Source organism: Centruroides vittatus, unplaced genomic scaffold (genome assembly GCF_030686945.1).
Source record: "Centruroides vittatus isolate TY-2023 unplaced genomic scaffold, ASM3068694v2 contig_922, whole genome shotgun sequence".
NCBI lineage: Eukaryota > Metazoa > Arthropoda > Arachnida > Scorpiones > Buthidae > Centruroides > Centruroides vittatus.
Window position 1 is genome coordinate 261,143 of NW_027122609.1, and position 25,105 is coordinate 286,247.

At 24.1% G+C, this 25,105-nt stretch overlaps 1 protein-coding gene across 5 annotated transcripts in view; it reads right to left on the minus strand.

Moving 5' to 3' along the window:
• The window catches only part of LOC136984543 (nuclear factor 1 X-type-like), a 118,480-nt gene that overhangs the window by 36,940 nt on the left and 56,435 nt on the right, over positions 1–25,105 (minus strand). For all 5 annotated transcript variants that reach the window (XM_067281577.1, XM_067281576.1, XM_067281575.1 and 2 more), the window contains exons 3-6: positions 18,380–18,535; positions 9,772–9,963; positions 8,095–8,278; positions 6,680–6,733 (exon numbers count right to left, since the gene is read on the minus strand). In XM_067281577.1, the coding sequence (XP_067137678.1) occupies positions 6,680–6,733; positions 8,095–8,278; positions 9,772–9,963; positions 18,380–18,535 (586 nt within the window). The remainder of the gene's footprint in view (positions 1–6,679; positions 6,734–8,094; positions 8,279–9,771; positions 9,964–18,379; positions 18,536–25,105) is intronic.

Here is a 25,105-nt window from a genome sequence, read left to right on the forward strand (position 1 = left end):
TCATGTGTTAAACACATAACACCTGAATAAGAGCCAGTTCCCATAAAAACTTCTCAGGAAGCACACCCACACAGCAGATTGCCCATATGTTGCCTAGTTTTATCCTATTAATTCAAGCATCCTAATAGACCTTGCCACAAATGATTTCTATAAAATCCTATTTAAAGAAAATAGTTTGTTAAATTTTTACAAATTTCTGCCAGAAGGGAATTTTAAGTCTTACAAAGTTCTCACTAGTAATATTTTGTATTTTTACTTTTACATACCTATGCAAATCAACCTTTTTGAAAATAAAATATATAAAATCAAAATATTGAACATCACTGCCCAACAAATATCTACAGAAAGTTTTAATATTAGATGCCATAAAATTTATCCCCAATTTTGATGACATTCTTTTGAAAAACAGTTGGAAATTTTTCACTGATTTATGTCCATTATTGTTCAGAAATAAAAAATATCTTAATCTTCTAACAACAAAGCATTAATTATAAATAAAACCTATAAACCTTATTGTGCTTTGCACAAGGGTTGAAAACTATTATATTACCAATGTTTTCAGTCCACTTCTAGGACCTACCTCAGATAAAACTTTTTTAAATTGATTCTTTCTGGTGCTAGTAGCATTTTACTTTGGAGTGCATATGACTTTGATTCCTACACATTTTGAAAGTTTTCTTTTTTATAAATTTTTCTTTTGTTATCCAGTCAGGTGTGCCTGTGTTGTTTGCAATAATGTTGGGTCGAACATAGCTTGACATGCCTCTGAGATTTGCTTTTCATCCTTGAAATTGATGAAAATCAATTTCAGTAACGTACTAGTTTTTGAAACCATGTGCAAACTGCAATACAGTTTCTAGGTTTTATTTTAAAATATCTTAAGATTAATCTTTGATATATAAAGATTTTAAAACCTGAATATTATATTAAAGCCAAACAATTGCTGGAGTTTCAGGCTACATTACCACTATTAATAGTTATTAAACTTGAGGTGGGCATAATTGCCTATTTCTAGTGGCAAATTACTTTGTACTTAATAATTATTAGTAGTGGTAAATGTAGCCTGAAAATTCGGTAATTGTTTGGCTTTAATATAGATTAATCTTGGACTATATCTTTTGTACCTGCCCCCAGACTTTCTTTTACAGTCCACATGGTCCTTCTCATAAAAAGATTGAAGACCTCTGTAGTAGAGGGTATTTTGACATTAGTTTTTACTGTCTGAGATCTTTCCTCATTTTTGTTTGAATTTGAAAGAAGTTAGATCTATTACAGATATGGTTTATATGTCCCTTTACATGATTAAGTAGATTTGTAGGAACTCTCAATTATTTATTATAAGCTATTTCATTAGCATGTTATTAACAAAACTTTTTTTTATTATCATTGTCTTCATCCCTTCTGCTTCATATGAATTAATTTCAAAAACTGGAAGTTTATCCATATCAGCACATGATTGTAGTTTGACTCTGATCATCATCCTACATGACTATTATCTTACAAGTGTTTTTAATTCCTGAAGATAGATTGATGAAGAAAAATTTTTTGATTTATATTTTATATTTCCATAATAAACTTCAATAAAGTATGGTAATTAAAATGATGTGAATCTTTAGAGATGTTTTAACAGCCTTTTATGGAAATCATGATTAGTACAGTATCAGTTTTTATTCCTGTACTCATTTCCAAATAAAATTTATCTTTAAGAATTTACAATGACAATCCTCTAATAATCAATAGTCAATCATAAATCTTAACAAAATATATTAACTATGTGCAATATTAATTGGTTAAGTCATATTTGTAAGATAAGATTTTAAGGCATGTTAATTTCAGATTTATATTATTATAGATAAATGGTAATATTATTATTCTGTTTTGAAAATAATAATATTATTATTATTATTTATATATAAATGTCTTTCTATAAGAAGAAGTTCTTAAACAGGAAAATTTGTTACATATGTCCTCATAAAATATCTTACAATAGGAGTCAACTCATAAAATTTACTTTTCTATTGTTAAGGCTTTAATTATTTGTTTTAAATCATATTATTCTCCAAAAATTATAATTTGACCTCAAATTTAGTTATAATAAAAACTGTCAAATGCAAGAAATTTTCATTAATTTTCAAAAAAAAACAGAACAATAATTAATTAAATAAACCTTTAAATTGTTTGCATTGTTTTTTCTGATCAAATTACTTATCAAGTAGCCACTTGTCAATTAGTTTTAAAATTCTTAGTAAATATTTAAATTATTTTGAAACAATTCCAAAATGATTATTTAAAGGATAAATTAATAGCATTGAAGTGCCAAAAGTGTCATAGTGGTGAGTTTTGATACTAAATTTTTCTACAGAAATGTCTTCCGCAAATTCTGAAATGACACCATACCAGAACTGGTTGCATTTAGACTGCTAAATAGCTGTAAACAGGAGGGCTTTAATTACAATCATCTAGTATATAGCTTTTATGGTTATAGTTTATATATTTGATTTAACTCTTATTAAAGTTTTAACTAAAACTTACTGTAATGATTAGAGACAATATTTTCCAAATGCATCTTATTTAATAAAAAAGTACAATGTATTTAAGCAATATGAGTGTTGATAGATTTAAATGAAGTCAGGAGTTAAATATCTAATATTTCATAATATATTAAATTTTAAACTGTTTTATATATCATAAAACATCATTATAACAATATTAGTTGATTTTATGGTCTTTAGAGTTCAAATGTATCTACAGTAACTTCTCATTTGAAGTTACAGTAGATACAATATGTATCTATATTCTATATTAATTAACTGAATATATTTAACTTCATAATAAATCAAAAATAACACTCAAAAATTTTTAATTTACAATTACTATCTAATTTATATAATTAATACTGTATTTCTATCTGTTAAATAAGACATCATTAAATAAGACATCAAATTAAAGTTATTAGCTTAGAAGTCATTTTGTCTAAACAATATGTGACAAACTGGATACTTATTATATTAATTGACACACCTTTAGGTCCATCAAACTAATTTTACTACATACTTATGTTTCAGTTATTTTAAAGACCTTGTTTGGGAAATTTAGAACAACTAGTAAAGAATACAAAATAGAATATTTATATATTTAAAAATTAGCATGTATAAAACAGAAAGAACATTACATTCAAAAACATTGTATCTTGCCTTAAGAAACAAAATATCTGAATAGAATCATGAACTACCTTATAACAAATAAATATTATCAGCAGCACAACAATGGGTTCCATTTTTTGTTAATACACTTCATACAGATATTTTGTTCTTTAATGCAAAATATGATACTTTTGAATGTGACAATCTATTTCCTAAATTCTGTAAATGCTAATTTTTAATATGTAAACGTTTTATTTTGTTTTCTTTATTACTAGTTATGTTCTAGATTGCCTGTAGAAGACATTCAAAAGTGACTGAAAATGTTAGTATGTAGTAAAATTAATTTGTTAGACATACAGAAGGTGGAAATTGTTTAATAGTTATCTCTGACACAATTTTTTTTTATGAGTTGCCTCCTATAAAATAATTTTTGCCTTTCCAGGAAAGAAAATAAATTTCTGATGAAATTTAACATGCCAAAAAATCCTAATAAAATTTGAGAATTCGGAAAGGATTATGAAAAATATTGGTGTGTTAGTAAAAAAATTGAAATAATGCATATATAAACAACTTTTTCAAATGTTTTATGTAAACTTGGAACTAGTTATGTATAACATATATTTACATTTCAATTATTTGGTTAGTACATTATTTGCCTAAGGTTAAAACTGATATATTACAGATTTTATTATAATATCTTATAGTTTAATTAGTGTAACAAAATTTTGTTTTGGAAAGTAATATGATCCTATATCAATATTTATCTTGATGTTATATCATTTTTAAATGATTTATATAATTATTATGACTTAATACAATTTAATATTTTAAAATTCTTTATGAAGTTATATACTTTAACACCTTTATCAAAATGTTAAATCAGAATACAGATTTTTAACTTACAAGTTATACAATTAAGTAAAATGTCTTAGAAGCAAATAAATGATCTAATAAGTTACTTAAAATGATTTTAAATTACAATTATGTCCTTGATTATGATTCTGTTAAGATTAAAAAGCAAATACTCTAAAAAAAATAATGAACATTCTCTGCCATAATTTCATAATATGGCTTTTTCACATTTATTTGATTCATTTTATACAGTTATTTATATAAATAATTCAAATTATTATATATATATAATATACACACAAACTACATACACACATTTTAAAATATTTTTCATCTTTTTAAAAAATGTTATTATTAATTATTATTGGGATATTAATTTTCATATTCCATTCATTATTTTGAAATATTTATTTAAGAAAGCCTTTTAATAAAAATGGAAGATCTGCCTTAACAGATAAGATTAAAGAAATGATATATTCTATAAAACTTGAATTATTTCTCGTATTAGAAAAAAAATTAAAATTAATCTAACTTTGATCTTGCTGACATAAACTTTTTCATTTTGAGCTATTTTTAATATTTAAATGCAAATGTGAGTTATAAAGTGAACAAATTGTTACTCTTGGTTTCAAATTTACTATATAATTTGCCTAACAAAAATCAAGCAATATACATATAAAGAATAATTTCAAAAAATCAGATTTTAATTGATGTCATATAAAGAAATTTAAAAAATAAAATTAAGCAATTTAAGGTAGACATTGTTAGATTTTTCTCTGAAGATGTATCCATAAATTCCATTATTTAGGATTTAAAATACAATAAAAAAAAGCTAAATTGTTTGAAATTATGAAATTATGATGCAAACTTCTGTTTATTAACAATAAATATATAAAAGTACAAATGTTTATCTGAATAGTCGTCAAACAGGAAGGACAAGAATGTAGAGATCTATTCCTATAACTGTGTTTACGTCATTTAATTTCTGACATTGTCAATGCAACTTTTCAAGGTCTCCATAGTTACCTAGACACTAAAGGACATATATAAACCATAAAAATAAAAATGAATTTAAACCGTGTTAAACTTCAAATTTAATTTCTCTTTTATATATTTTTAACATTTTTTATCATAATAATACTATTCATTTTATCAAATTCAACAAAATTTAATTACACAAATAAATATTATTTATGTGTGTATGTATATATGTAGATATATATATATATATATGTTTTCAGTCATTTTTTAAAATGAAAACTTGTTGACCTTGACTAAACAATATAATCATGATGTAGTTTAAAAACTTAAACTTTTTATTTATTTTATTTTAAGAATCCTTATATTAAAAATTACAATTATATTTATAATTTTATATTAAGCTACATTATTTAACCATTTGTATTTTTAGTTTTATTTTTAATAAAATAAATTTGAAATGTCACAAATATAAAATTTAATCTTATAAATTGAATTTTATACTCCTTCACAGATAATAATAAATTTGAATCTTGTTAGCAGAAATGAATTTTGGCAAGTATAAACTGCCACTTCAGGTAAAACTCTACGCTACTCTCATCAGTTGCTCAGTAAATCTCTCTACTAGTGATGGAGTTGTGTCAATGCCAGCACTGTAGAATCAATGACCTGTTGTATGTGCCAACACTGTATGTGACCCAAACAAAATAATATGCCTGAAGCCAAGGGGCAAGAAATTGAATTGGCTCTTAGCCGATTGAAGGAACAATTACAAAAGGAGATGATTTGCGTTGATCCCCAAGGTCATGGTTACTTATCCAACTCAAAAGTTAAATTACTTAATGCCTTAACCATCTTTTATATTATATAATAATGGATCAAAGACCAGGACTATAAAATAATTGCTACAATACATATCATTAGATGTTAAAAGATTAAAATTTTGGTTTCAGTATTTTATTATAGTTTTAATAAATAAAGAAAACAAGACATTCGTATTGTTAAATGAATCAATTAATTGTAAGAAGTAATTAAGAAAATTATAATAAACTAAACAAAAATAAAAATAAAATATTAACAACATATTATGTTTTTATTTACTTATTGTTTTCGTTTTATTGTATAAAATAAGAAATATGAATACATCACATCATTTCATTTACTGTAATATTTGTTTATTTTATTTCAAATATTTTATTGTTTATTAGATTAATAATTTGATAAAAGTGATTTTAATGAAAGTGAATTAATAAAAAATAAATACGAAGATAACAAGCATAATAAATTATCATAGCATATAAACATATTTAGTATTCAGAAATCATTGTCATTAGTTATTCTATTCATTAAAATAAATAAATTTTATAAATGTAACATTACGAGAGAATAATTATTCACTTTTGCAATGACGACAATATGAATATTACCAATAAAATGAATAACGAATTTATTTACAAACTAAATTCAGACTTTTATCCAAAATTTTTTATGTTTTAAGACAGTTTATATAAAAAATAAAAAAATTATTATAATTTTGTAAATCTAATTTTCAGTATTGAATGTAATTATATCTAATAAAAGTGATATACTTTTTGACTTAATATTTTTAATTATTGACTTATCTTAAAACTATGCATTTTGTATCACTTAAATGCAATAATTAAGAAATATATAACTTTTAATTTTATAAAATGATAAAAACTTACCCCTTTCTTCTTCTTTATCTTCATCACATATATCTCTTGATCCACTTAATGTTTCTGCAAAGTACATTAAACAAATAAAATAACTACCTTTCAAATCTAAATATTCTGATAATATACTTAATTTATATATTATTTTAATTTAAAAATATTTTAAAATTATAAGAATAAAATTTAAATTTAAATAAAATTTGTTACTAAAATTTAAAATAATGTTATATATAAATTAAAATGTATATACATATTTATTTAAAGATCAGATACGTAATCTTCCAAAATGTGAAAATTTATATTTATATAAAATAAAATTATATATTTTTATTGTTAAATTTCTTAGTTATTTCTGTAAATAACACTTAAAACATGTCAGAATTGTGCTATTATTAGTATGTGTACTGCACTAGATACTTTTCATGCCTTCAAAGTAAAAATAGTTCTAAGCACAGCTTTCACCTTTACTGAACTAAGAGATCACGATAAAAAGTAATTATTGTAAAAAAACTAAGTTTTATAAAATAAAATTTATACAAATATATACTATTAAGTATATTATTGAAGCTATTATTCATATAACACAAACATAATTAAATTTACTTCTTTTATTATATTGTAAATAAATAAATATATTAAAAAAACTAATATATATATAATTTTTTAATATATATTACAGAATCAACATACAGTATTATACAAAGTAATTAAGATAATTAACAAATTCTTTAAAATCAATAATTAATAGACAGAAATTGTTAGCTGATAGATATTTATTAAAAAAATTGTTTTTCTAATTGGTATTTTTACAAAAATATTATTAAAAATTTTGCAAAGATTTGTACAAACTTTTAATTTTTAAATATGTTCTAATTCATGTACTCTGAGTCATTTGTTTTCTTGAAGATGTTATTTTGAAATATCGAAAATCAATTTGAGTTAATAAAAATATCATTTATTTAACAGCATAAAACTGAATTTTCTTTTTTGGACTAAAATTTATGGTGTATCATATTTTGAGAAAATAAATTTATTATTTGTAATAAATTGTATTTTTTAGTTAATTATATTGTCGGTTTGATTAATTAAATTGGCTGTTCTTAATGAATATTCAATTAAAAATATCATTTGTTTTTTTCATTTAAAACATAACTTCAAAACAAGTATCACATGATTTAAAGGTATTTATGTTAATTTAATTAATTAATTTAATGTTTGGATATTAGTTAAATGCAATATGTATATATTTTAAGTATCTATGACTAATTTTAAGACATTATCTGAAATTACCAACGTTGCAAGTTTCAAATATCACCTGTAGCACTGTAGATTTCCTAACAGCAGAATTTCAAATGACTTGATACCATGTCATAATTTGTTATTTTAAATATTATTTTAAATTATATTTTATATAATTTAAAGCTTACCATGACTGAGTATAAAATTTGCCAAGTATAAGTCTAATTCACGGACAGAAACATTAATGTGGTACGGATTTACACAAAGATTTGGATGAAGACATTCTGGTGATTTTTCCAACCTTTCACCATCAGTACTCTCTAATGGTATGGCTTTAAATAATATTACCATGACCAAGTCTAATCTCCAAACCTATAAATAATAATAAATATTAATTTCATTACATCAATGTCAATTTTGTATAAAAAATCATATAATATTTTATATTATAGATTAAATTTATTACTCTTAATTAATATTAAAATTTTTAATTGTTAAATAAGAAAAATTTCAGCCTTCATTATTATGTTCAATGCCATGTATAATAATTTTTAATCTGTAGACCTTCAGCCATGAAATAAAGAATTCTTAGTAATGCTTTAGTGTTATAAAGGCAAACCAGTTTTTATTTCTAAACTACTGCAACAATAATTGCATTTGTTTATACCTTATATAATTTATATTATAAAATAAAATTGATTTTTAATATCTATATTATTTATATTAAAATGTAAAAATCTTTTTTATAAAATTTTTTTTCATAATTTAAATTAGATAATATGTTAATTATCCTTAATTTAAAAAACAATTGCTTAATTAGATTATTATTATTTGTCTTTAGTTTATATTTAATAATAATACTGATTATTATTTTTATTTTATTTAAAATTATTATTATTTATTTTCCTAAAGTTATGCTTACATTTTATAATTTTATCAAATATTTATTTCTTATAAAATAAGTTCTTTTTTGCTAATTTTACAAGTAAAATAATTTAAGAATAATCAGTATTATATGGAAAATTGATAAAATTACTACGTTCTGTATAAAATGTTATAATTCTAACTACCGAATTTTATGCCAATGATTATAAATACGTTGATAAAATTATTCATTTTCCTTTACTGAAAATAAATATTAGCAATGTAAAATAAATATGTAATTACATATAATAATAATGATTCAATTGAAACAAATAAAATCTCTTAATTCTAAAATCAACAAACTCAAATAAACATACCAAATAAAGTCATAAAAACAAAAAACAAAACAAATACAGTGAAGATGATGCACATGAGGTTTTGAGGATTTAATTCCATTTGATAAAAATTAAAAAATTAATAAAACAGTATAATGTATATAACTTGTATTTATTATGTACCCATTCAGTTTCTTCTCAGTCTACTGTATTCTGCCACTCTATATATACTTATATTATAAAAAAAATAACACATTTTTAAAATCCCTTCCTTTTAAATATACTGTGCATAAATCTGACTATAGTAATATGCTGATAAACTTTGATTCTTTTGATTTATGAATTTAGTGTTCATAAAAATTTCAAAAGTAGGAAAGTTTTTAAATGTATAATTCCTTTTTCATTTTTTTTTAAAATTACTGGTATGTTTAGAGATAAATAAATATTCTCAATATTATAATTACCGTATTTTACGGACTATAAGACGCTACAGACTATAAGACGCACCTTAATTTTTAAGCAATTTTTTTAAAATATACCTATAAGATGCTACGGACTATAAGACGCACCTGAATTTTGGAGGCAATTTTTCGAAAAAAAAAGTGCGTCTTATAGTCCGTAAAATACGGTATTTCAAAATTGATTATTCATTTATGATAAGCTTACTTTATCGGCTTGGCGGAGACAATCAATTCTTCTCATTTTCCCTTTTTGATCAGGATTACTTAGTACACAGGTTGCATGCTTTTTCCCAGTAATGCCTAAAACAAAATCTTCCCTGCATTCCTGTGTTATGTCTTTCCGTAATTTTCCTAAAAGTCGTGATGCCCATTTTTGCTTCACTTCTGTTCTCTCATTCTAAAAAGACAATTAAAAATCCTTAGATTGTTTTTATCTTTGAAAGTAAATTAATGCATTTCATTGAAAATTAAACAGATATATTTTTTCTTTACTCTAAAAGACTACTACATTATCAGGAAATTAGTTTACAGTCTGAAATATGAAAGTCAAATATATTTATTCTCTTTAATGCTTTTGGGGTTTATGAAATATAACAACTACACTCTGAAAATATTAAAAATGAATAAATTTATTTGATTTTTATACATTGAAGCAATTTGAAAACTACAAATAATTTTCTAACTTAAAAAGGAATCAGTGAAGAAGATTAATAATAGCAATGATGACAACATTTAGTTTATTTTTGACATTTATGTAATAAAATTAGGTTAAACAAATGAATGCTTTCAAAAATCCCCTTAATAGAAACATTCATAAGTTATGTATGTATTAGATCTAAACTTTAATATTGAAATATTAACTGAAATTATCCAAATAATAATAATAACCATTATTTAAAATATAGCTTTCTTAGATTAAAATAGTAAATTTTTTTGTATTCTAAATCCTTATTTTTAACAAGTTTATTTTAAGAATTATATTCTTACATACATACATAATTATAAACATACACATTTAGAATTCTTCATTCTGTTTAACACAGCTTAGAAATGAAACAGAAATTAATAAGTTAAAGAATTAAAATTTAATAAGTAAAATATTTAATCTATTTTTAATTCAACAGCAATTATTTAAAAAAGCAAAATTAAGAAATATGTTAAAAGTTAAAAATAAAAAGAAGAACCATTTTAAAACTGCTTTCTTTGCCATTATTTTATAGTCCATAAAAATTCTAACTCAAATAAAGCAATTTTTAGTAATATAAAATATTAAAATATTTTATTATATAACAAATAATCTGCTTATTTTATGAATTTATATGAGATTTATTTAAATAAAAGAAAATATAAATTTTAAAATTTACATTTTAGTCCACATTAAAATTTTTTACTTAACAATTTCAGAATATATTATAAAATAGATGATTGAATATATAGTTTATTTATTTGGATAAATTTTCTCATAATTACTTTCTGAATAGTATTGAAAAAGCATGAAAAAAATGCATGCCTATTAAGAAGAAAAATGAGACCAAATTTTTCTAAAATTTTTAATTTTAGTTACTCTATTGTTGTTTACAATAATACTGTCAATGTATCATTAATCCATACTTTCTTAACATATATTTTTAAAACAGAAATTCTTAAATGATATAAATAGAAACTCAGTTCCAACTAGCAATATAACATTTTATAGAGTTTTGGTTGTTTGATGCTGTTTCTCTAGGGCAATATTAATGCATGGATATATCTAGTCACAACTGGAATCCTCATCTGACTGTTCATTATTGATATTTTTGTTCTTTATCTTTACATAAATAATCTGTCTAAAGAAATTAGGCCTAAGGCCTCAAAAGAGCTTAACATAGCTTTGAATTCCCAACATCTTTCTGATAATCTGAATATAACCTTTAAAATTCAAATTAGAAAAAAAAAAAGAGTGAGATAGAGGACTAATTAATGCCACAATAGATGAAAAATTATTTAGTATGTACTACATAAGATCATTTATCATAGAAAGGCCAAAACTTGATGCAAGTAAGTTCTGCATACTTCAAGGTTTTCAATAACTTGACTTTGCTGCACACTGGACATGTAATTTCCATCCAGTTCTAGTATGAACGTTGAAAATACTTATTAGACATTCAATGGAATTTTCTGTCTGTTGATAATATTAATAATTAGTTACATGTATATTTCAATTAATTTTAGCCCAAAGATTGCTAAAGAATTATCAATATACATTCACATTTTTCACTTTTATAAAACATACACAGTATATATATTTATTTTATATGAATTTTTTGTCTTAAATAATGTGCAAAATTTAAAATAAACTTTGGGAGGTTAACAGATTTCTCTGGTTTGGTACAATAAATTAATAAACATTTTAAAAGTGATATTTTACATAAAGAGGCAAGTAGTATAAAATTCATAAATTTACTTATCTATAAATCTTAATTTCCAATTCATATCCTTATCAATTTGCTTAACAATAGCCACTATAAAGACTTAAATTTAAACTACTATTCAGACTATTTGAGATATTCTTATTATAAAAAAAAACACTTGAAAATTAATATTAATTAAAGTATATTGGTTAAAGTTATCTATGGTTCCAAGATGGCGGCTCGTCTCTGATTCCAGCAAATAGAAGATGGGAAACAGTGGGGACGCACGTTCTAACCTAACCTAACCTATTCTAATAAAATACCATAATTATTACCAACAAAATTATTGGAATAGGTTAGGTTGGGTTAGAACGTGCGTCCCCACCGTTCCCTTGCTGGAATCAGACTTGCCGCCATCTTGGAACCATAGGTAACATTAACCAGTATATTTTATATCACTAAACTTGCACGCAATATAATGAACCTTTTTCATTCGTAAACAGTTGATTAACTGTATGTAAATAAAACTGTGATAACTGAATAAAAGTCAATATTTGAAATTTGTATTGGAAAATATTTGATCCTATTTATAGATAGTGACATTCCTGTTAAATATAGCCAGGAAGCACATTATATTTTAAGCGTTAATTTAACTCAAAACGTTTTGAGTTAAATTAATTAATAACTGATAATTAATTTCCGATTCCATATTTTTAAAATATGACCTATGTAAATGAAAATTGTAACGTCTGTTCTGATATAGAACAAACAATATACCGGTAAATCGAAAATATGATGTAGAAAGTATTTTAACATATTTTGTTTCGATAAAACATGTAAAAATTTTCTCTCCAAGATACTTTTGATAATATTAAAAGCCGTGTTTTCGAGTGTCAATCAGTTTTCGTTTAACCGAAGCGATGTGCGTATAGCGTTTTGTTTTTTTAATAAAAACAACACTAATAAGTAGTTTAGCATCTTGGTCAAACAAACCAATAAGTCGTTGATAATTCGTTTGTTAATGGATAAACAAAGTATTCTTCGAAAAAAAACAACATAAAACAAGAAGTGGTGATGTAACATAACTAAACAACTAGTATTTGGTTAGCTATGCGAAAATACACACAAACATTTTAAGATGATACTTAGCAAATAAAAAAGACTATAGATTTTTACTTCATTACTTATACCAGTAGAATCTAGATTTTATAAAAGTCTAATTTCATTAGCAATTAAACAAAGGACTTTTTTTATTTAACTCTCCGCCCTGTAGACCGAACCCATAATGGGCTTGCTCTTTTAGCAAGCCCATTATGGGTTCGGCCAGGTCCACAATGGGGTTGCCGAGTGGTGAGGGACGGGGTCCGACATATCCGGACGGATCCCCCGAAAAATTCCTGGGGATTTTTCGATCCCGGGTCCCCCATAGTGGTAGGCTGCCACTTTGACCGCTCGGCCATCCGGTCAATCCCGTTTTGGTATCAAGAAATTATGGTTAGTCTACTGTTTTATATAACGAAATCATAAGAAACAGTAAAATTCAATATCTAGCATGAATTGAAAATCGTTTTAAGGGCAAAAACAAAGTATGTTTTAATGGTTTGATAAAACTGGGTCTTTTTTTTTTTTTGTAAATTTGGATCGCTAAATCCGATAATGATAGATATATTTACGGCTGCCCAAAGGGTAACAGGGCAAAATATATATTGGTGGTCCTATAGCAAATTAAATTATTATATTAAAGTAAAGAAAATAAACGAAAAAACATCGTATGGAGGGCCTAATTTGCTCCTTTTCCCCCATAACAGTCCTTGAATATATTGATATAAAAAACTGGCAATTAACAAAACAAAACAAATAATAATGTTGAATGATAATACATCTTTCATAAACCAAAATAGTAATGAGTAATGAAAATGAATAATAAAATTATATAAAATGAATACTTTTAAATCTATTCAGTATGTAACGCATATAGCATATAGTAGCAATTTATCATCTTTCTTTCACAATAGTTGAAAAATCATACATTCTAAATGGAGTATTATTTCAACTACAAATTCAAATTTCCCACTAGTGGAGGAGTGAATAAAATCACTAAACACTGTTGGACCATTTGAATTAGTCATGGGATCGGGTCTGGTCACCGGGCTGGCCACGTGGAGTTTACCAGGTTTTCTTCACGTTTGTAACACCTAAATAGAGACCAATTTCCCATTAAAAAAAAAAAAAAAAAAAATCCTCCCGGAAGGCATCCCTCTCGGCAGATCGCCCACGTGTCGCGTTGCTGTAACCAAATAAAGCAAACTAAACTAATCCAAATATATAATTAATTGTGTCATTTTTTTTAAAATTATCTTTTATTTTAGTTCTTTTACTGAGGAAGTGATATTTTCGGCGATAGAAAAATGACTTTTAATGCATAATGCAACAAAGATGCCATTTGAAATAAGCTGAATATGGTTAATTTTCTAACTTATGGACAAAAATTTAAAAATTTTAATTACATCAAATTTTCTAAAATGTTTTACTTTCTTACAAATGCAAGAAAATAGACATCTATTGTATGATATAAACTTTATATCATCTCTTCCTCTGGAACTATATTACATTTCGTGCTTATTTATGTTGTTGAAATCAAATTACGATAACTGCTAATTATTATAATTAATTAAATGATTACTCGAATAAAAACAAGTAAGGTTGTCGATAAAGATGTAAATTAGTATATCTTTTAATTGTATTTATTAGAACATGAATGTCATTAAACTTGTCTGAAGAACGCAAGTAGTAAGTGATGAAGGTGAAAGCTCATATTGTTGCAAAAAATAAAAATGGAGTGCTGCAACTAATACTATTGTTAGATAAATAACTAATTCTGCAAGTCTTGCGTTGTCTACTAAAAGACAGAACGAGTGTTCTATTTCCAAAACATAAAAATAAACTTCATTGCATATATTATTGCTAATACCAGTCTTACAGAATGGCTTACCTGTAATTTACCAGATAAAGAATTCTTATTGAATAATGAATCCAGGATCGAATCAAATATGGATTCTTATATTATACACGGGTATTTTGAGTGTTGTAATTCATGTCAATTATTTCAGCTATTATTTTGAACAGTTTATACTAAATAACTATTCTTTATTAATAACAGGAGGCGGTTAAAAGTCAACCTATCGCTCTGAGAGATCCGGGATCGAATCCGGGCTAGTCAATAAACCCTATACATTTTTCAGGGGGTGATCGGTCCCGGATCCGTCAGATCCCGTCTCTTACACGTCCAATTGTGGGCCTCTCCGAAACCCATGACGGATCTGAAAAAGTCCTCTTAGTATCCATAGGACGGAGAGTTAAAAAATTAAATTAAGAAACGGATAATAAAACGTAAGACAATTTTCTAGAAAATGAAAACCTTCATTCATTAGATTTAAGAAAAAAATCAAATAGTAGCGCATGTTTTACATTTTTAATTAGTTTCATTCAATATTCATCAATAATTTCAATCGAAATAGGTATAAATTTGACGTCTTATACGATATATTTAGTTCAAACATTCGATATTTTGTGGCAAGAAGTAAAAGATATAACAGTAACGTAACTATATTGAGTATAGTATAAAATCGATTTATATTTATCGTATAAAATTAAGATAATCTTTTACAGAGCGATGGAAAGTAATTGAATAAAATTAATAGAATTATCGGCAATGTTTTGATAAATTTACATCTATAATTTTTATTTTTTAATAAATTATCATATATATTTCGTTAAATTTTTTCTCGGCTAACGAAGTTAACCGTTATATCTAAGTATTCATTATCCTTTAATAATAATTTGCATTGTATTTAAATTTATGAGTGCATATTGTAATCACGTTCACTTGTGTTTTAAGCTACAAAACAATGAACAATAAAATGTTTACGTAAAAAGAAAAAAATAAATAAATCGACTCTGATCTATTTATCCATTATCCTATTACTTTACAATAGTAGACTCTGGATATAAAAATGAAGGGAAAAAACACCTGAAAATAGGTTGTTTTTTTTTGCTGTTATTTCTGTAATACAATGAGAAAATCGTGATTTTTTAAAATCTAATTAATCATAAATTTTACAAAAACTATTTTAATTTTATTTATTTCCTTTCAAATTCGAAAATTCTCTATATTCTAAAACAGCAAAAATTTCATATCCGATTACAAATTTGAGTGAAATTTAACATAAAACTCTTCAGCTCTATGAATAATTAATGTAAAAACGTTTGTAAGTGATTCATATCAATCAAAAATGTAGAACTTCATTTGTAGTAAAACTTAATTATTCAGCATTGATACAGATTAGAATTTGTCAGTTACTTAAATTATTCTGAAATCAGTTATCTAATAAATAGAACTTTTATAAATCAACTGAAACGATAGAATTTCAAAAGATGTTAAGGAGGAAGATTCGAAAATTCTTCACAAAGTACTCTAAAAATCCAAATAATTTCAAAAATATTTCCAGTTTCTAGAATTTTGTTAAATTTGTCACTTCTGGAAATATGCCATTATAGAGCTTATCAGATAGATAGATGTTGAAAGCAAATTTTCAATGGATACTAACTATTACTAAATTAATTAATTAATTAATTAAAAGCACAAATGTTAAATCTCTATCTACTAATATCCACAGATTAAAACGGATCAAGTTTTCAATGAGTGGATTCATCACATTATCTGAATGATTTCAATAGAAGAAATTGGGAAAAAAAAACACACAATTAAAAGCCTAAAAGTTGCATAATATGCAAAAATTTTATTTAAGTAATTCATTAACAGTTAAATCAATTTTCTTATAAGTTTAATAAGAGATTACATCAAATAGTTAAGTGAAATCAATATTGAAATTACCAGCGAATACATGCTATTAAATAATTTAGCCTATTTTAAAATAAATTTAACATTAATTATAATAGATGAGTATATGTTTATTAAGATCTTATCGATATAATTTATCAATACATAGCTTTTTTAATTATGCTTGACGTTGACATCCGCTTGATATGAAATATTCTAAGAATACCATAAAATTCATTTTTGATTTTTTCATGGTGTGTTCCAGAGCATAGAATATATCTGTATCATCTTAATAATAACAATCCATACCTAATTAATTATTATAATTGAGGTGCTTGATAATGATAACATATTGATAAGAAAATGAAATTTAGACTAAATGTTATAATGTTAAATTGAAATCTAAATTATTAAACTAAAATAAAGAGGTTATTAATAATCAAAGTGTGTATACATTTTTTTTTCTGTAAACAACTTTTATAAATAGTTTTATTATAACAATCAATCATTTAATATTTCGTTATTTGAGATTATCCACTTTAAAAACTCTCCCCGAATGTCGGATTAATTATAATTATTTTTTCAATATCCTTGTTACAATCTTTTAGCATTATCATTTACTTCAAGGTAAGTTCCTAAATCCTTTTGTTTGCTTATCATTTATTAATATAATTTCCTTATCAGCTTATTTTAAAAAAAGAATGCTATTTTAGTACCCATTTCCATAGCTTAAAAGTTAATTTGTTTATTTGTTACATGTAATTAACATATAAAAGACAATTAAACATATATATATATATATATATGTTTTCTTGTTTGATTTTATTCTAAGCACATCTGAACTTTTTGATAATGAGGCAAATTTTAAATAAATTTTAAAATTTAATTATTAAAATAAATGAAAATTCTATATGAAAAATGAATTTAATAATGGAAAATTAATGGTTCTTATCATAGTTTTTTAGAAAATATTAAATATTAATATTTTAAAATGCAGATCTTTTATGTAAATGCTTTCAACTATCCATATGTTAAATAATGATTTTTTAACTTGGTACTTACTGAAATAAAAATTAAATTACTTTATTATATTATAAAAATACTGTATATACATTTACATTTTTGTATAACGCATTTATAAATAATTATTTTCTTTATTTTTATTTATAAGTATTAAAAAATGAAATTTGCATGATACATTAATATATATTTATTTATGTATTAAAGTACTGTATATAGCCTATAAATTAAAATTTACAGTTTATCAATAAACAAATAATAAAATTCATGATACAATATCCTTTATTATTTCTAAGAGTTGTATTTTATGTTATTACCAGGAATGATTTTGTACAGGAAGTTTTTTAAAAATATAGTGTGTGTAGCCTATATATATATAAACAATAGTTATTATCTTTTAAAGTCTGTAGGAATTAGATAAATGATATTATTAAAAATACATAAAGGTTAAGAAATTATCGAAGAAACAGTCACTAAAGATAGCTATAACTTAGGCTACTACAGGTATGAACTTATTATAAATTATATAAAAATATATTAATGTCAGATTGATTTTAACATACGTGAAGTTCTTCTTTACACCTTCTTTCCTCCTCTAAACTCATACGTTTCTCGTGTTTTTTGAAATATTTCCGTTTTGCAGCCTGTAGATTGAACCATGTGTATGAAAATGATTTGACATGAGGCAAAAGAGCCTCAATGAATGGATGGAATTCATCCTGTAGAGACAAATACATAATTTTAAAAATTTGACAATTTTTTATTATAAATAATACAGCATAAAGTATAAATAAAATTCAATTTAATTTTATAATGTGTAATTATAAATGATTGATTTAAAAATTTTTTTTTATTATGATATAAAAACAATTATATATTATAATGGTTATTCAATATGAAAACTCGACAGATACATAAGTAACCTCGATTCATATACAGAAGGAAAAAGTAGGAAGTGGAATCTAGTAGAGGGGAGAGTATTTGGGGGTATGAATACCTGTACCGGGAATTGGGACAAGATCACAGGTATCAAGGACAACCAGTCACAACTAAAGATGACCATTACAAGGATAACTACTCGTATCACGTGTGACAGTGAAAATGTGTCTGACGCCTACTTAACTGCCACTACATGCGGAGCAATATTACAAAACATGAATCAAACAGCTGTACAAATATTTCGGATTGTTTGCTGTAATTTAATACAGTAATAAATAAATTAAATTTTTGGAAATGTTTCGTCTTAATTTTGTATTTATTTTCATTTTTATACCGTTATCTCGTGTCATTGTAGTTATCATTTTCTTCTATATATTTTTAACATTAAAATGTTGCTTATTACGAAAGAATTTCACGAAAGGATTTTTTAATTCCTTTTTTTTTTATTTTTATATTCCACCCATCCTTGGTCTTTTTAACTTATTATTATATAGCAAGTTTTATCATTACGTCTTTCACGGTCACCACTTTGTATGTTAGGCTATTTATAGTGATTGCTTTAATATTGTAGCTTTAATTGGATCAATTATGTAACGAAAGCTACAAACAGTATCTAATGCTAGAAACAAAACGCTGCCGATACAATGGGCGATTTAAATCATTCAATTTTTATATACACCAATTTTATTATTAAAAGGAGAAAAAAAGGCAAATTCACCTTCTCTGCTTTTGATTCTATTTTTGAAAAATCATTATCAAAAATAGCATCAATATATATATAAATTTACTATATTCTTTATGCAAATAATATTAGAACTGTAGATGCTAAGACTGGTTTATAATTTCGTTGTCATACAATCATTTGGCTGTTGGCTAATTTAAATAGGAAAAATAGTCATTTCGTAATTATGCTAAATGTTAATGAAAAAATGAGGTTGTACGTCGTTTTTATTTTATAAAATTTAATAAAATACAATGCATTTTTTACTTTTATGCATGTGTTTTCTTTCATTTTATAATAAAATTACAATAAAATAATCGCAAACTTTATTAGCAATTTTTTGCATTATAACTATTATAAATTATCGATTGTTATTTAATGAAGGTAAAATGACTATAATGGACACGAAATCAGTATAATTATATACATGCTTAAATTTAGAATAATTCTCTATTAAATAATGATAATAATAAAGAGCAAAAGATATAAGATTATTCATGGACAGAACAAGTACGAAATTCAATACAACAGATCAGACATTACACTAATTGATAAAAAGCGTAAAGTAATATACTTTAATAATATAATTACTATTTTGCAGACCACACACGTTACAACTATTTCAGGCATACAGATTCCCGCATTAAAGTCAAGAATCAATGATGAATGAACAGGATGATTACGGTTTCAATCATCATCTCTATAACTAATCTCATTTCATGAGCTCTTCGTAACAATAATCAGGTACTAGACTAACTCGAGAACATTTATGTTTAAATATAAAAAAATAACAATTGTAGAATATTCTTAAATTCGTATACCATACAACAAACATCTCGCATTAATGCATGAGAAAGATCGTTATCTCTGTACAAGCCATCTGGCATTTGACATTCGCCAATATAGTGGTTGAATCCGGGATTAACCTTGATCAAGAGACGAATCTCTTTTTGAACATAATAAGCTTTGCAGAACACGATATACAGGATGCCATTACAACTATTATTATATAGAAAATATGCTTAATCCTTTCAAAAATTTAACGTTTTTTTAACTTATAAATCTATTTTAAAAAGTTAAATATTTTTGTACGCAAGCAGAACATAATTATATCAATTTTCAAAATTACTTTTAATAAATTACTAAATATTTTTGATACTTTATTCATGGATATTTACTACGTATTGAATTATACGATTACTTATTCATGGTTTTAAATAATCTTTTATTTAAATACATCAATTTTCAGAATTACCTTTCTGTTCTTCGTGTACGAAAGTGTTTCATTTCCCTTAATAAATTAATATGAATATCGCATTAAACGTTAACTTTAGATTACAAGATGAAATTTTATAACTTATGAATACGATAAGATTTTTCAAACAGAATAATTTCTATATTTAAACTAAGCACTAAGATATTCGCTAAAATAGAACTGAAATACGAGCCTATTTACAAAATCATTAAATTCCAGAAAATCAAGAATTTCTTGAATAAATATTTTTCTTAAGACAGAGTTTTCATTTAGTCGAACAAAATATATTTTTAAATGGCACATTAGAAAAATAAATCTTAATATCTACCGATTGGCTACTAATATACTGATTCGGTAGAATGATTGGCTAATGATTCGAATAAGATATCAATAAATGAATATTTGCATTGTTAATATTGTCGAGTTTTATCGACTTGTTTACTTAAAAAGCCTACCGCAATCACAAGACAAAAATATAATTGATGAAAACAAGATATAAATTACTGTAGGCCTAAGGCTTTCTTTTATTACTTACGTAACCAAAACCTTGACAAAGTTTCATCAAAATATGAAAAACCCCTTACTTTAGTAGTTTGTTTTATTTTCTTGTTTTCTACTTTTGATATTATCTTAATCACCTTCAATACATTAATTTTTTTTAGAATTATTATTGTATTTTATAAGAAAACTTTCCTTTTCTTAGTTTTTATACTGTACCCAGGCATCAATAAATACATTTTTGCGTGATGGAAGTACTAAAATAGTCACATATTCGAATTTATTAAAGGATTAACTTTCTAAAAAGACAGCAGACAGCAGTAATAATTACAAATTTCCTGAAAAATCACTTAAATAATCGAAAGTAATCAAAATTGAATGTCGATTTACAATAGTTTATAAAATATAATTAATAAAGAAAATTTTGAAAAATAATTTGTCGTGTATCGGTTTCTTAATTTTAATCATAAATAAAGGGTTATTTTACATTTTAATTATATAAGGACAGTTTTATTACAGCAAAATCTTTTCCCTGGAAGAGGATGAAATAATTTCTTCTTATGATTACTTCTATTCGGATGATGAAGAAGAATGATTAAATCATATGATGCTCATTGAAAAAGATTAAATCATTAAATCAATATTATTAAAGTTATTATCGTATGTACTGTACGTTAAGAAATAAATAACATATATATGTATATTAATAATTTTATTAATTACAGCTTATGGTAAATAATTTTTCGGGCTAATAATCTTTAAGGTTACGGAGATAATTAGCATTTAAAAATAACCCTCATAAAATATGGATTTTTATTAATATCCGTTATCCATCATACGTTATATTAGATCTAACATAGCATACAAAGTGTAAATTGATTCCAATAAATTTTTGTTGTAAATAAGTTCCTAACTGCCTGTTGATAGATATTCAGGTTTGACAACTCCACCTATTTTTCTTCGTATACTGTTGATTATTAATAAATATATAGTTTATTAGTTATTAAGTTAAGTTTATTTGTATTTTTAATTATTCTTTAAATTGTACGTTATTAAGTATTATTAAAGTAAATATTCCAGTTATTCAAACAAGTGAACGGTTTGAGAACTCGAATTGGTGTCGAAAAAAAGAGCAGGTTGTAATAAAAACTTAATTATTGAGATTCTTCACAAGATCTTGGCATATGCCAAAATGCATATTTATAACCAAAACTGTCTGCAGCTGTTTCAAAATTCTTAATTAAGCAATCCTAAATTCTAGAATTTATTGAAGAAGATTTCATAATCAAAGTTTTATATTCATCTAAAAATATAAAGTAACATTCTTCTAATTTGAACGTTAGACAGTAATAAAAGGAATGAGATAAAATATTTATTATATTAATTTGATCATATAAGAATGTTTAAATCGTTTGAATATATCAATATCCGCATAAAAATGATATTCCAGAAAAACATTCTACGTTCTAACTTGATAAAATTCTCAGAAATTCCAAACATTTTTACAATAAAAATAATTTTTGAATGTTCTACTATAAATAAAACGATATATTTTCAATATAGAAAACGTTTTTATTTTAACGTAAATAAATAGAAACGGATTAATATCAACTGACCTATTTTCTAAACTATCGAAGTATTTAATGGAAAACATAATTTCCTAGTTATTATGTGTTAAAAACAATTCACATTTACATTATACAAGAATATATATATATATATATTTTAAGTATTAATGTAAAACATAATTTCCTAGTTATTATGTGTTAAAAACAATTCACATTTACATTATACAAGAATATATATATATATATATTTTAAGATATTATCTAAAAATATCCTAGGTGATTTATCTCTGTTTATCTCCAATTGATATCTTTGATGTAGGCTGCGATTTGAATATGAGATGGCAGACCATGACCTAAAACTTTCAGCTGAAGTTCTAATCGTCTATTTAATCTTTATTGATTTATTTAAATTTCAAGTTGATGTCTTAATATTTCACCAAAAAGTTAAAATCGTCGTCGTTTTTAATATAGGAGAAAACTTCCCTTTTTAAGAATGAAATTATAAAACAAGTTTTCTAAAGAAATTTATTATCCATAAGTTTTCCTCTTCCTATTTGAAATTCTTAAAACTGCTAAAAATATTCTCGAAAAATGTCGAAATTCAAATGATGGTTATTTAATTTTTTCTGGTAAAAAAAAATAATTAAATTAATGAGAAATTTCTTTTAATTTTATCGTAATTTATAAATTCGTTATAAACTTGAATTTATCGCAAATTTGTGTACTACGGTAAAAATAATTAGAATATATTTTTTCTTTGCTGCTTGGTTTCAAGTAATGAAAATATGCGGCACGCAAAGTGTTTCTATATTTAAAAATAGAAGGAAAAAGGTAAACTTATTCTAAAATTTTATTTTGATATAATCAAAACTGATTGTTTTTTTAAAAAAAAAAACGGGTTTTTACCTCAAATTTCTAAGAAACGAGCTATTAAAATTGAAAATACTAATTAATATCTAAAATTTCACATTAAAAATTAAAAGTTTCAGCTCTTAAAATTATTTTTAATAAGCCCAAAAAACAATTAACATGGTCCTACAAATTCATATTCTTTATTGTAACGAATTAAAATTTCATAAAGATTCCGTCGTTTAATCATCTAAAGATTCTAAACATTATATAAAAATGAATATAGGTTACTGTAAATCGAAAACAATAAAAATATGAATATTTAAAAATTATAAGACATTTATTTTATCAAATCAGTTTAATCTGATATTTTTAATATAAACTGTTACGATTATTATATAAACATTTTGTATTAGAAACGAACAGTTTCGAAGATTGTTAGAGAAGTTTATTTATTTATCCAATCCAAAGTTACTAAAATTAGATTAACTATCCAGAACTAAGAATAATGAGATCGTTAATTATCGAATTTAAATAATTTTAATATATAATATTTATAAAATCATAAAGTAAATTCTTAACTATAAATTAAACAAATTTATAAGTACAATACATATTTTAAATTTAAAGAGAGAGAAAGAATTAAGCAGATGTATCTTAACTGATTAACACCAAACTAAATAACTTAAAAATTAAATTAATACAGAAAATACGGAAATTTATTTAAAATGACTAAATCCGACTTTTCTTAGGAACTAGATCTTTTAGCCGATTCAGAATTTGACGTATGTTGAACGTCTAGAAGTACGTTTAAAATGTCAAATTTAACTCGAGCGATTTTCATCCGAAGACATTGAAGAGAATAGATAATGAACAAATTGCAAGCATAAGACACATCTTTTATGTCTAAAAATAGTTTTTTCAAAGACTCGTTTAACCTACGCTAACAATGGTACATCACAGAACAATAGATTCTACAGAAGAAAAAAAAAGTGAAATTTAATAAAACAAAGCTATGAAAATCCCTTACAACATTCAATCAAACTATTAGCTGTTCTAATATACCAATATATACTTGATATAGAAAAATGGAAAAGAATAGAGAATCATCATAGAAAATGATAAAAGAAGGTAAACAGAAGACAACAATGGTGACTGTATCTTAAACTTTAAAATAAAACCCTAAAAATTATTTTAAATAAAATAAAATGTTTTGAAAAATAAGCAAAACTAAAGAAGTTACTGCAGACTCAATAGGGAATTAGGGAAAAAAATGACAAAAAAGAAATTTTATGGTACGTCTGAAAATATCAACCGTTTCAGGAAGTAAAAACTAGATAAAGAGACATTTCAACATTTATACAGGTTAAACAGTTAAGTATAATTAATATTTTATATCTTTTAATACATTCTATTATATTTAAATTAAGTATTTAAATCAACTTTGAAATTCCTGTCC